This window comes from Neomonachus schauinslandi, chromosome X (assembly GCF_002201575.2).
Source record: "Neomonachus schauinslandi chromosome X, ASM220157v2, whole genome shotgun sequence".
Lineage (NCBI taxonomy): Eukaryota > Metazoa > Chordata > Mammalia > Carnivora > Phocidae > Neomonachus > Neomonachus schauinslandi.
The window spans coordinates 45,722,009-45,736,099 of record NC_058419.1 but is presented as its reverse complement, the minus strand read 5'-3'; the positions used below and the strand labels follow the sequence as shown (position 1 = coordinate 45,736,099).

The 14,091-nt window shown below is 36.8% G+C and overlaps 1 protein-coding gene across 1 annotated transcript in view; it reads right to left on the bottom strand.

The window, feature by feature from the left end:
* Nucleotides 1-14,091, bottom strand: part of ZMAT1 (zinc finger matrin-type 1) — a 36,322-nt gene that overhangs the window by 2,820 nt on the left and 19,411 nt on the right. The window contains exons 3-5 of the mRNA XM_021697597.2: nt 10,592-10,693; nt 10,340-10,514; nt 448-547 (exon numbers count right to left, since the gene is read on the bottom strand). Coding sequence (XP_021553272.2) covers nt 448-547; nt 10,340-10,514; nt 10,592-10,693 — 377 coding nt within the window. The remainder of the gene's footprint in view (nt 1-447; nt 548-10,339; nt 10,515-10,591; nt 10,694-14,091) is intronic.

Here is a 14,091-nt window from a genome sequence, read left to right as displayed (position 1 = left end):
AGAAAGACAGATCTGATATTCCAATCCAGGTCTGTCCAACAGCAAGACCTTTTTTCTTAACTACTGTACCTCACTGGAAGGATGATGACCAGATCACTTTATCTCCTGGAACTAAGAACCTTCCAGGACTTAATTGAGTTTGTATGGCTCAATGAGAATGATCCTTTAGCATCTCCCCAGAGAAGGATGATGCTGTCTGGTCAGGAGGGGTGCCAATTAGCCAGCTCTGCCCGTATATTATCATGGCTAGAAAAGTCCCTAGGGGATTCAAATACCATCACCTCTAGCAGTATCAAATACCATCACCTACAAATACCATCACCTATAGCAGTATCAACTCATAGGGAAATGAATGCCTAGAAAGTTTGTAAAGTACATGCAAGGGTATTTGACAGAAGCCCTGCTCTTTGGTGTCACAGGAGGATTTTGGTAAAAAAAAATACTTACTTAATTTGGTGTTCACTTCCTTGCATATGGGATCGGAACATTTCTAAAGATGTAAAGGTGATATTACAAATATGGCAAACGTAGGTTCTCATACTAAATGCTGAAAAAATAGAGAGTCCAAGTTAAGGAGGTCAATACGGACACACTTAGAATCACAAAGCTGGACAGGAATTTACTGAGATCATCTACTGAAATTTCCCAATTTAAAGATAAGGCCCAGAGAGGTCAAATGACTTGGTCAAAGTCAAAGAGCCAGTTAGTAATAGAGATAACTTCTCAGCGCCCATACTTCTTAATTTAGAGCCCAGAATTCTTTACACTACACCACACTGCTTCTCTAGGCTTGGCCTCTTTCCTAAGAAACTGCTATCTGTCTGCCTATTGTTTCTACATGAAAGTGTAGCAGGCACTTCAAATTTAGTACATCCAACCAACGATTGCCTCTTAATCCCTTAACCAGCCTTTTTGCTTGCTCCTAATTCTCTTTCCACCCAGTAAAAACCTGAAAGTTCCCAAAAGATCAAACAAAAGCAAATTTTTACTCTCTTACCTGAAATCACTGTAGTGCATTAGTTTACCAAAAGTAATTTCCACAGACAGATTTTAGAAAGGAGAGAGGTTCAGTGAGCCCCACTCTCAGGATAAAAGCTGAAAGCAAAATTCTAAAAACTACTAGTTACCACTTCAGAAGAGTCAAGAACTATAGAATAGGCATACCAGCTACCTCTCTATTCTGCTTCTTAGGTAGAATTGAAAGCAGGGGATAAATTAATCTTTATTTTCTTAACCTCATTATTCTTCTACTTTCTCTTTGGTCAGAAGTAGCAAATTAATAAATTTCATAAGCCAAATATAAAAAACCCCACCCTAAAGAAGGGGCAATAAATTGGTGGCTGCAGTAATTTTAGGGTCAAGCGAGGTCATCTTTTGAATCAAACAGCACCTTAATCATTCAAAGGATGCTAAATTAATCATTATCGAGTGTATGGGTCTTGTCCAAGCAAAGATTATTCATAGAAACGAGAGAATATTGTCAAGGGGAAAGAAAGATGCTAACTTGGAAGAACATGAGGCCTCTGCTTACTATTGACAGATACTCTAGTGGGCCCAGGAGAGCGCAGCAGGTTATGCCAAAGACTGAATGAATGATTCCTCATAACTATCCTCTCTCCCAGTGCTCTGATTTCATGCTCACCAAGTCACTTTCTGATTATAATTTGGTTTCCCATATTCTTTGATCCCCAAAAAGGGATACCCTGGATGATAGATCCAAGTTTTAAAAACCCTGAGAACTGAAAATATATATATCTTCTCCTACCATAAATCAATATCAGAATGACAATGTATTAACTTAAATTACAATGTTTCCAGACTTCTCTGATAAGAGTTACTTGGAGCATTACTTAAATATAGATCCCCAAGCTCCTCCCTTGGAGAACATGATCCGCTGTCTCTAGGAGAGGGAATTTGTATTTTAACAATACCACAGGTAATTATTCTTAGAGAACGTGTGGGAAATACACTAAGGGAATACCTTTCTAGTTCCTTGATTATTTATAAGTGTTTGCCAAGTTTGTTTGTGGTCTGGTCAGTCCCTGATTTGAGGCTGATCTACCGTGAAGATTCTGGACTTCCTGCAAAGCTAAGGACTAAATCCAGGACTGTGCATGCTAACAACAAACCTTTTCAAAAAATTAATATCCTTATTTAACAAGTGCGAAAATTAAGACTCAGATTTGCTTGGCCAACACCATACATTTTGAGAGCACCCAAGTTATGCAAGATAAGCAGGACACCTGGTTTCAGTTTTTAGTGGTTCTCAATGCTAGCTACACATTAGAACCATGTGGAAAACTTTAAAAATATTCATGTTAGAGGTCCACGTCAGCCCATTTAAATCAATCTCTAGGAATTGAACCAGGCTTTCTTACTTTTTGAAAGCGTTTTTAGATGATTTTTTTTTTTTTATACAGCCATTGTTGAGCACCACTGCCCTAATATCAAGCCAATGATCTTCATTATGATTATAAACTCAGATTATATTTCAGGGGTTTTACATATTTGTTTAGTGCTTATAAAGTATATAGTATACATAATATTCTCCCCAGTTCCTCCTTTGTTTCTTTACAAATTATATTGGAAGATTGTAATATAGGTAATATAGGGGTTTAGAGAAGCTGCAGGTCACATATAAAAGGTCCAGAGGCAGTTCTGGAACTCTGGTCTGATTACTATTACCTTAGCCCTTGTCTTTTTCATACCCTGATATTCTTTATCTTTTTCTAGATATAGACATCTCAGAAAATAATATATAAAAATGGTGTAAACAATTTCTGTGAAGATATGAAGTCTATTTATTGGCTCCAAGTTCAGAATTCCTGGTCTAATCCTTCTGTAACCTGCCTCCACTATGTTTCTTTTTCTTTTCCTTTTTTAATTGAAATATAATTAATAGTGTTACATTAGTTCCAGGTGTACAATATAATGATTCAACAATTTTATACATTATTTAGTGCTCACCAAGATAAGTATACCCTAAATCTCTTTAATCCACTATGCTCCTTACACTTCATCCAGAAACTCAAGCTTCTTTGCATCTCATAGCTTTCAAAATCTTCTATAACCTAACACTTGTGGTGCCCATTTTTCTCCTAATCACAGCTCTATCTTATAACTCCCCAGACTAAGATCTTTGTTTTCAAAGCACAGATTGGGGAAGTACATGTCTTTATAGTCTAACGTTGTGGTCCTCAATCTTAGCTCTATATCCTAATCAATTGGGGAGTTAAAAAAGAGAAAACAAAACACTAATGTGTAGGTCCTATGGATTCTAATTTAATTGATTTGAGGAATGGCCTGAGCATTGAGATTTCTAAAAGCTCCCTGTATGTTTCTAACATGTAGTCAAGGTGAGAACCATCGGTCTAATAGCTTAAATGGAAAATAATCAATTGAGAGCTACATATAAGCAAAAATGCAACTTAATGTGGGATTTACTTTATGAAGTAAAGTAGAAAAAGTCTAATTTACCTGTTTTTAAGTTACGACAGGAGAAAAAAAACATTTTTAAAAAAGTAACATTTGTTAAGGACCTATTCTGTGATGGATACTGTACTGCTTCATTTCATCCTTTGACAATACTGTGAAGTAGCCTTATTTTTACTTTACACCTGAGGAATCTGAGGTACAACCGGGTAAGTGACTTGAAACATATCTCCCAATCTATGTTTATTCTTCTACATGACACCGCCTCTCAATAAACAATTAGCAAATACTGAGAAAAACTATGTACTTATTACCATATAAAGTGCTGAGATGGATATTGCAGAATAAAATATAATCCCTTGTCTCAAGGAGGCTAATTCAGTTAAGGGGCTAAAATTAATGCAATTGTCAACGAAAAAGTGAAGTCTATGAGGAATCAGAGGAGGGGGAGAATACCAGCAGCTAGAGCAGTGAGGGAAGTTATGATGGATCTTGGAGGACAAGAAGGATTTGAATTGTAAGGAAGGCAGATAAGGGCATTCCAGGGGATGAAAACGGTATCAGATATGGGAGAGACAGAAATGAGCATGATGTGTTGACTTCAAATAATCTGTTCAACAAACGCTAAGCACCTTAGCGTTAGCTAATCTAGCATTATGCTAGATTCTAGGGTTACAAGATGAATAAAATGGGCAGGTTGCTCACAAATCCAAGTGAGAAACATATATAAACAAAGAATTTCAATCTCATTTGGTAAAAGGTAAGAGGTGTGCTTAAGGGGTATGGAAGCTCAAAGAAGCAGAGCATGGGGGTCTGAAGAAGGCTACTGGAAGAGATGATGCCTTCAACTTGGAAGGATGAACAATAGTTAACTTGATGAAAAGAGTTGAGAAGAGTACTGTACGGAGAGGGACTAGCATGATAGAAGCATAGAAGTGTTTATAAGAACTTCTTAAAATTTGGAATTGTTGTGGAATAAAATGTAACAGGACAAGATGGAAGAAGCAAAAAGATGTCAGATCAGAGAGATGTATAGGTTATGCTACAGAGCCTAGACTTTTTATCCTGTGTATTGGGAAACCTTGAACTGTTTTAAGTAGTAAGTGACATGGTCAGCTGTGTGTTTGAGAGAAGTCTCTCCTCTAGCTGCAATATGGAGGATAAATTTGAGAGGAACAAGCCTCAAAGTAAGGAGACCACATGTATGTAAATAACTAGATGAGGCAAGAGATAAGGAGGGCATGAGCTAGAACACAGTAGGGATAGAGAAGAGCAAGGAGACTGGTGAAATATACCATTAAAACTGGCAAAACTAAAAAAAAATAAAAACTGGCAAAACTTGGTAACTGATTGAATGTGGGAGATAAGTTTACCTGAAGGGTGTGAGAAGGGAAGTGTAGAAGAGTGGAAGAGAGTCCTGGAGAGTGGTGTGGGTTTTAAAATTACGGCTGAGAGGAAAGTGAAGGAAAAGGTAAAGGATTAAATAGGACTACAAGTCCACAGAGATTGGATCCCAAGACTCTGTTGAGGTACCCAATCTCTAGCTTTACATAATTTTCCATAGCGTCACCCAGTATCCTGAATGTAAAAGTAGAAAAGGTGGACTGTGGAATTTATTCAGGGTTGAAATCTTGCTACTAAGGAGTGAGAGAATAACAATGAGGTATATGTAAAGCCTTCCAGAAGGTTGTTACAACATTGAAGTGTGAAATGATGGTAGTGGAAATGTAATGGAAAGGAAAAATAGTTCTAATAAGACTTGATAAGACTTGCTGATGGACAGGATATAGGAAAATTGAGTAGTTGAAGATGCCCTCAAAGATTCAAATGTAGGTGACTAATAAATGGTACAATTGGGAAAGACAGGAATCTTGGGAAATTCAAGTTGGTTTTAGAGAAGATTATTAATTCAATTTTAGGTATGTTGAGTCACAGGTGAAGGTGAGATATCTAAGTGCAATAATGAGGCTAGAAATTAGTAAGATAAACAAAACAAATACAATAAATAAAAAAATACATACATACTTTAGTTCCATATCGTTATGGTAGCCATTCCTGTGCTAATAAGATCTGGCCCGGATGAGGGACATGAAGAAAGCAGTAAGAATGATGAAGAAAGAGAGATTAGGTATAGTAGGAACATATATAAACAAAACAGATGGAAAAAAGGCAGAGACAGAAAGAAGGGAGAAAATGGGGTGATGAATGAAATAGTTAAGGTGTCATGTATCAAATGGTTTGTGTTACCACTGGCTCGCTTATAATATGGGCTTCTGCTGTTCTGTTCTTTGAAATTCTCATTAGCTAATTTAAATTCTCCAGCTATTTTTTAATCCTCAAATGTTTACTGTTCTTAAAATGGGACAGTTAAAAGCAGGGCTGAAAATTTGTTCTTTGAGCTCTATTATGCTAATGGTCAGCACTCCCTCCCTAGCCAGATGAAAATTTCACCAAAATTCTCCTTCTCTTATTCTAATAACCTTGAAACTTCAGAATGCTAACATGACTCTCCCTTTAGAAGTGACCAGAGTATGTACACTTCTCATAGTTGACTCAGTTCCAATTTTACCTAATGCTGTCCATTAAACTAGAAGGTACTTATTTCAGATATCCTCACCCCAGCAAGAGGAAAAATATCCTAACAAGTTAAAGTTTGTCATTTCTCCAAACATCTACTACTTTCAGAAGCCCTACCACTTTTATTTCTACACTTGCCTAAATCAACATTCTTCAAATTCCTAGATAAAAACACAGATCTCTATGTAACTTTTTGAGATATGTTGAATCACATTAATTAGGAAACTTAAATAGTACCAATGCAGGGTTAGCACTCAATATATCAAGATTAGTAGTTCACTGATTCTATATTAAACTAATCGCTATTGAGGTAGGCCTACTCTGTGCCAGTTTCTATCTCTAGCACCGGAAATACAGATGAGTTAGGTGAAATCCCTTCCCTCAAAGATCTTACACATTCTAGTGGGAGATAAAGACACACAGAGAGAAAATTAGACATGCAGGCTAAGGAAACACAGAAGATAAGTCTTGAAGGGAGTGAAAAGGCTTCCCGGGAAGTAGTATGTTAAAGAATGAGTTAGGAATTAGATAAAGAAGAGGAACATGGAGATGTTCCAAAATGGCAGCATGAAAAAGGGCAGAGAGACAAGAAATAGGGTAATGGTTTCTGGAAACCATAAGCAGTTTGCAGGTTCTGACCTATACAGATCATGGCAGGAAGTAAGAGGGGATAAGCCTGGAGAACATAGGCAGGGAATGATGGTAAAGAGCTATGAAGCTTAGATTTTTATCCTCAGAAAAAGGAGAAACAAGTGAGGATTTTAAAGTAGGGAATGACCTGGAAGGATGTGCACTTTAGGTGAAACACTCTAGTGGTTAAATTGAGGGTAGATTTGGAGAGACAAAACTGATGGCAGGGATAGTAGTTAGGAGGCTGTGGCAATATTCTAGAACAATGCTTCTCAAAATTTAATGTGAGTACAAATCCCCTAGGGATCTTGTCAAAATGCAGTTTCCGTTCCAGCAGGTCTGCAGTGAGGCTTGAGATTCTTTTTTCTAACAAGCTCCAAGTGATGCTGATGATGCTGGCCACAAACCACACTTTGAGTACCAAAGCTCTAGGAAAGATGTTGAGGGCCTGACCTAGTATGGGAAGAGTAGGGCTGCAGATAAGGGACCAGGTAAAACAGTCATGGCTTGGTGTTTCATTAGATATAAAAAGTGAAGAAGGAAGTGTTGGGGGATTCACAGTTAACTACAGGTTTCTACTCTGAATAACTGAGTGGAATTGAAATGGATATGAGGTATCCAGGTAAAGCAGTAGCTGCCAGTTGGATATGAGTCCAAAGCTTGACAGAAAGGTTATAAGCATACAGGTAAGAGATGAAATCAGGGGAACAGCTTAGATCATGTTTGTAGAGTAAGGCCAAGAATGGAGCCACAGGAACACCTACATTTAGGTAATGAATTAAAAAAGAGCCCCCAAAGAAAACAGAAAAGAAACAGAAACACAGAAGAAGAACCAAAGCATAAGGAGTTACATATGACAAAGAATAGGGCTTCAAGGTGGGAGTAATGAACATTTTCACATGAAGCAGAAAGGTCTAGTAAGAAAAGAATTGAAAAATAACAGTGAGTGGAGGAAAAGAAGTGGGAAGAAGAGAGAATATGAAAAAGGAATAAAATACACTAGTAGTGAGAAGGTGCCTGTGGGGGAAAAATGAAAAAAAAAATGGTTAGAAGAGCAAGTGGATTATTCCAGTCAGGATCAGAATCTTTATTGTGCCTGAATTCTTGCCAGTCTTTCTAGCTCCTTTGTTAATTCTCTCTCCTTCCCACTTCCACCAATCTAAATCATATACATCCTCTATGAAGGTTTTCTGAACCATGATGTTTCACTCCTCTAGTTACCAAAAATATGTACATAAAAATTCATGTCTGTAGCCTCTTGCAATGAAGTGTTATTAACCCAACTAGTTTAGACACTTGCTCCTTCAGGGAAAATGGTATATCCTCATTTGTATTCCCAACAATGACTAGCCTAGCACCTTAGAAACACTTAAGCCATACTTAGTGACTGAATAATGTAACCACATGACACTAGTTAAAAATACTTCCTTATGTACCTATGATATAACATGGAACCACGGGAATACCTATATTTGATTCTATAATTCATAAAGGTTATCTAAACTTTCTGAGTCTCATTTTCTAGAAAACCAACAGACAGAACTAGATGGACTCTGAAGTCCTTACTCATCTAAAATTGTATAATCCCATCACTGCTATCAAACTACAGCAAATTGATATATACATAAACCAGTATGTTTTATAAAATATCAACTTCCTATGAAAGAATTTTGGGATATTTTTACTGTTTACCATTTGCATCTGATTTTGCTGGAAGAGGTTTCTCTCTTATGTTGTCTACAAACTTCTTCCTAGCTTCATTTCTTTTGTGTTTTTTCCCAACATAATGCTGTTGGGCCATTAATGGACTATTAAAGGAAGCAGGACAGAGCTTGCAATACTTGTTTGGATTATTCAAATCCAAAGCACTGCTGGAAGAGGAAGGCATAGTCTTGTCTTTAATCCCACCTGGAGGAGGCTTGACGGCAAGGGGCTTCAGAAAAGTTGATTCTGCAGAAGTAGTAAGAGGCACACCTGCTGAAATAGTTGTAATGAGAAGTGATCAACATATATTCAGCTATTAGAGCTGCATTCATTACAAAGTACTAGGGGAATTCAGAATTCTTTGAGAACTGCTATCTTTGGACTTTTTTCCACACAGGACTGTTGGATAAAGGTACTCAGGTTAAAAAGAATTTCCTTCTGTGAGAATAGAAATTTGAATACAAGTCTGTCACCAAGTTTCTTCAACAAAGGTACAGGGAGGAATATTCAGCATCAGGCATTGGCTAATTATATTCACTGGAAAAATCGATGAAAGCACGAGAGCTTAGGATGGTTCTTAAAATCAGTGAGGGTAAAACAGATGGTACCAACTTCTAAGCTGGTGTCTTTCTTGAGTACCCCAGTAAGTCTATCCAGTCCAGATTGGTGGTGTTTGTATCAAAATAAAATTTATGCAGTTGTTTAAGGCTATAAAGTTATATGTTTCCACAATTACAGTTATTTCAGAGCTCTTATATTTAGTATCCTACCTGAGCTCAAATTGATGAATTTGGGGGACTGAGAATAAGACTTTACAAGATGCTTTCTATTGTAGGGCATATGGATTCTAACCCTCCTTAGATGACAGGAAGAAATATACAAATATACAAAAATTAGAGAGACTAGAATAAGTTTAAAAATAATTCTGGTTTAATTTTTTATTATTGTTCACAGTATTATTATTCATAGTATTCTTTTATTTATTTATTTATTATGTTCAGTTAGCCACTGTATAGTACATCATTAGTTTTTGATGTAGTGTTCAATGATTCATTAGTTGCGTATAACACCCAGTGCTCATCATTATTAAGAAAACAGTATATTTTAAGTTTGGATGAGGCCTACAGTATGGATTGGAAATTAATGTTGGTAAATTTTCCATACTAGTCATGCCTTATTCCTAAAGTGTTGAAGCTAGTGAGAATGTGGTAAATTATTTATTCCAGAGGATTAATCATCTCGTTTTTTCTTCTGGCACACAAATTTTTCAAAATACAAGTTTGATTTTCCAGGGTGTACTCTGCCATCTTAGGCCAGAAGTGAGATCTTCAGGCTAGATTTCTCATGTGCTGGTGACTCAACATCACTGGAAGGAGGAAAGAGGCAACGTTTTACAGTTCTCTGTATCTTTGGGATCTAGCATAAAATAAGTACCCATTACTGATCGATGATGTTGGTGGTACTTTATTAGAAGAAAGAAATGAACTATCAGGGTAGAAGGAGATTCTGTAACTTACTATTTTTTTTGCTTGTAGTTATAGTCAGAAAATGCTACACCATAACTATATTACGGTAAAAATACTGGTGTGAACACACATGTGAGATAATGTTCTAGAAAGTACTAAAGAAGAAAAAATGAGATAGATGGCAAGGGAAAGAAGAAGGAGCTAAGTAAGATTTTATGATTTGATTAGAAAATGGAGAGCTCAGGCTGCTTTTTGTTGTTTCTTTATAGCAGCATAGCAAATCACCTGCTTTCATTTGTATTTAATAAACTAAAAAGGAAAGGTCATAACATTTCTTAAAATTTAGCTAGCAATTATAATCTCTATATTAAACGACAAAGATACAGAAAGAGATTAACTGGGCAGAAGAAGAATAATCAAGTTATTACTCCAGAATGAAAGTCTCTCCAATAAAAAAATGGATAGCAAAGTTGGACAAAAAATGGTAAGGAGACCCTGTATTGAAGCTAAAGAGGTGAATGTAATCTTACCCATCTCTGGCTGAAATCCTGATGGAGATACCTGATCATTCTCCTCCATTAATTGCTTCAGTTTTTTAGCATGGACTTTTCCCACATAGTGAGACTGAGCAACAACTGGGGAGCTAAATATCATGTTGCAGAGATCACAAAATTTGTTTCTGTCCGCTACTTCACTCCTGTGGACCTGAAATAAGCACAATCTTGTTAGAATGATTTGATAACTCAAAGTTTAGAATTACGACAGCAATATAGGCCACTTACCTGAAAATTCCTAACATCCATCTTCATTTTCTTACCAGGCACTTCATTTTGTTCCCCATGCATTTGAAAATAAAACCTAACATTTTGAGCATGTTTTTCACTCTGAAAAAAGATATAATATGACTTTGTTTATGCAACAACAGAGGCACTCTGAGTTTACACCTCTTTGAAGTTGAGGACAGCACTTGTGAGTTGTAATATATGTGGTGTGTACCAAGTTTATGAAAGAGCTTCACATGCTTTTTCAAATCTCTAACTCTCAGTTAAAATGAAATGCTATAATTTAGAGGTCAGTAACTTTTATTTTCTTGTTTTTTTTTTTAAAGATTTTATTTATTTATTTGAGAGAGAGAGAATGAGAGAGAGCACATGAGAGGGGGGAGGGTCAGAGGGAGAAGCAGACTCCCCGCCGTGCAGGGAGCCCGATGCGGGACTCAATCCAGGGACTCCAGGATCATGACCTGAGCCGAAGGCAGTCGCTTACCCAACTGAGCCACCCAGGCGCCCTATTTTCTTGTTTTTGACAGAGACTCCTGGTTGCTTCCCAGTATCAAATTTCTTCTTCTAAGTTACATGTCTTGGGTAATATACCCAGCTAAAAGACTGCATGTTTCAGCCTCCCTTTCAGCAAAATGTAATCATGTGACTAGATCCTGGCCAATAAGATATAATCTGAACTATTGGGTGGAACTTCTGTGAAATCTCTTTAACAGGCTGAGGGATGAGCCCTTCTAACCTTCTTCCCTTCTGTTTCTGGAATTAAGATGGAAAGGTCACAGTTCTAACAGTCATCTTGGACTATAGGGGATCTTGAGGACAAAAGCTAGCCCAGCAGAACAGAAAGACAGAAGACGCCTAAGTTCCTGATGATGTCATGGAACTGTCATACCAGCCCTGCACTGCCTACCTCTCAAATTCTTTTATGTGAAGATTTTAACCCTTCCAGGTTAAGCATATTAGAAAAATCTCTAAAAAATGTGTACAAAATAAATAATAACAAAAATACTCGTGTAGGTAGAAGGGAAACTCACATTTCTGAGCACATGCTATGATACAATCATTATCTATAGAATTTTAAATTATGAAATATATCCATCTTACAGAAAAGTACAGGAAATAATATAGCTGAAGCCCATATCCACCACCCAGTTTTAACAGATGTTAACATTTTGCTATCTTTCTTTCAGATCTTTTTTAAAAGAGGTAAAGTTTTATATATATGATCCTATCTCTTGTTATAAATACCACTCAATATGTGGTTTGTCTTTTAACTTAGTGATGATTTTTTAAATGTAAAATTTTGCCACCACATATCTTTATTTTAAAGCTATAGCAATGAGGTGAAACTACTGTACAGAAAGGCAAACAAAGCAATATAATAATACAGAATAATAGCCTCAAAACATATATATGAAATTTAGTATATGATAGAAGTGCCACTACAAATCCATGTAGCAAGAATGGACTGTGAAATATAAGTGCTGGGACACCTGGCTATCTGTATGAAAAAAAGTCATAAAACGCCCTCCTCCATATGCAAAATTCAATACGAAATGGAGTAAATACATTAATATGAGAAACAGAACTTTTAGAAAATAGAGGGAAATATCTATATGACAAAAGTGCAAAAAATGGTTGCTTAAACATATAAGTATAAACACAAAGGGAAATATTAATAAGTGCAACACCCTTAAAACTCAAAACTTCTTTGTCAAAGATTAATTGACCCTATAGTTGTGGGTTCATTTTTGGATTTTCTATTCTGTTCCATTGATCTAAGTGCCAGTGGCATACTGTTTTATCACTACAGCTTTGTAATAGAGCTTGAAGTCCAGAATTGTGATTCCTCCAGCTTTGCTTTTCTGTTTCAAGGTTGCTTTCGCTATTCCAGGTGTTTTGTGGTTCCATATAAATTTTAGGATTGTTTGTTCTAGCTCTGTGAAAAATGCTGGTGGTATTTTGATAAGGATTGCATTAAATGTGTGGATTGCTTTGGGTAGTATACACATATTAACAATATTTGTTCTTCCAATCCAGGAGCATGGAATGTCTTTCCATTTCTTTGTGTCCTCTTTAATTCCTTTCATCAGTGTTTTATAGTTTTCAGAGTATAGGTCTTTCCCCTCTTTGGTTAGGTTTATTCCTAGGTATCTTACTGGTTTTGGTGCAGTTGTAAATGGGATTGATTCCTTAAACCTCTCTTTCTGCTGCTTCATTACCGGTGTATAGAAATGTAACAGATTTCTGTACGTGGATTATGTATCCTGAGACTTTACTGAATTCATTTATCAGTTCTAGTAGCTTTTTGTTGGAGTTGTTTGGGAAAACTAGACAGCAACGTGGAAAAGAATGAAACTGGACTACTTTCTTACACCATGCACAAAAATAAATTCAAAATGGATTAAAGACCTAAATGTGAGAACTGAAACCATAAAAATTCTAGAGGAGAACACAGGCAATAACCTCCTCTTTGACACCAGCTGTAGCAAATTCTTTCTAGATAGGTCTCCTAAGGCAAGGGAAACAAAAGGAAAAATACACTATTGAGACTTCATCAAAATAAAAAGCTTCTGCACAGTGAAGGAAACAGACAACACAACAAAAAGGCAACCTACAGAATGGGAGAAGATATCTGCAAATGACATACCTGATAAAGTGTTAGTATCCAAAATATATAAAGAACTTCTCAAACTCAACACCCAAAAAATGAATAATTCAGTTAAAAAATGGGCAGAAGACATGAATAGACATTGTTCCAAAGAAGACATCCAGATGGCTAACAGACACATGAAAAGATGCTCAATGTCACTCATCATCAGGGAAATACAAATTGAAACTACAATGTGATATCACCTTACACCTGTCAGAATGGCTAAAATCAACAAGACAAGAAACAATAGGTATTGGCAAGGATGTGGAGAAAGGGAAACACTCTTGCACTGATGGTGGGAATGCAAACTGATTCAGCCACTCTGGAAAACAGTATGGAAGTTTCTCAGAAAGTTGAAAGTAAAACTACCCTATGATCCAGCAATTGCACTACTAGGTATTTACCCAAAGAATACAAAAATACTAATTCAAAGGGATGCATGAACACCTATGCTTATAGCAGCATTATCTCAATAGCCAAATCATGGAAACAGCCCAAGTGTCCATTGACTGATGAATGGATAAAGGTGTGTGTGTGTGTGTGTCTCACACACACACACACACACACACACACACACCATGGAATATTACTCAGCCATCAAAACGAATGAAATCTGGGATGCCTGGGTGGCTCAGCTGGTTAAGTGTCTGCTTTCGGCTCAGGTCATGATCCCAGGGTCCTAGGATCGAGTCCCACGCCAGGCTCCCTGCTCAGTGGGGAGTCTGCTTCTCCTTCTGCCTGTTCTGCCTGCCGCTCCTCCTGCTTGTGCTTGCCCTCTCCCTCCCCCCCCCGACAAATAAATAAAATCTTTAAAAAAAAGAATGAAATCTTGCCATTTGCAATGACATGG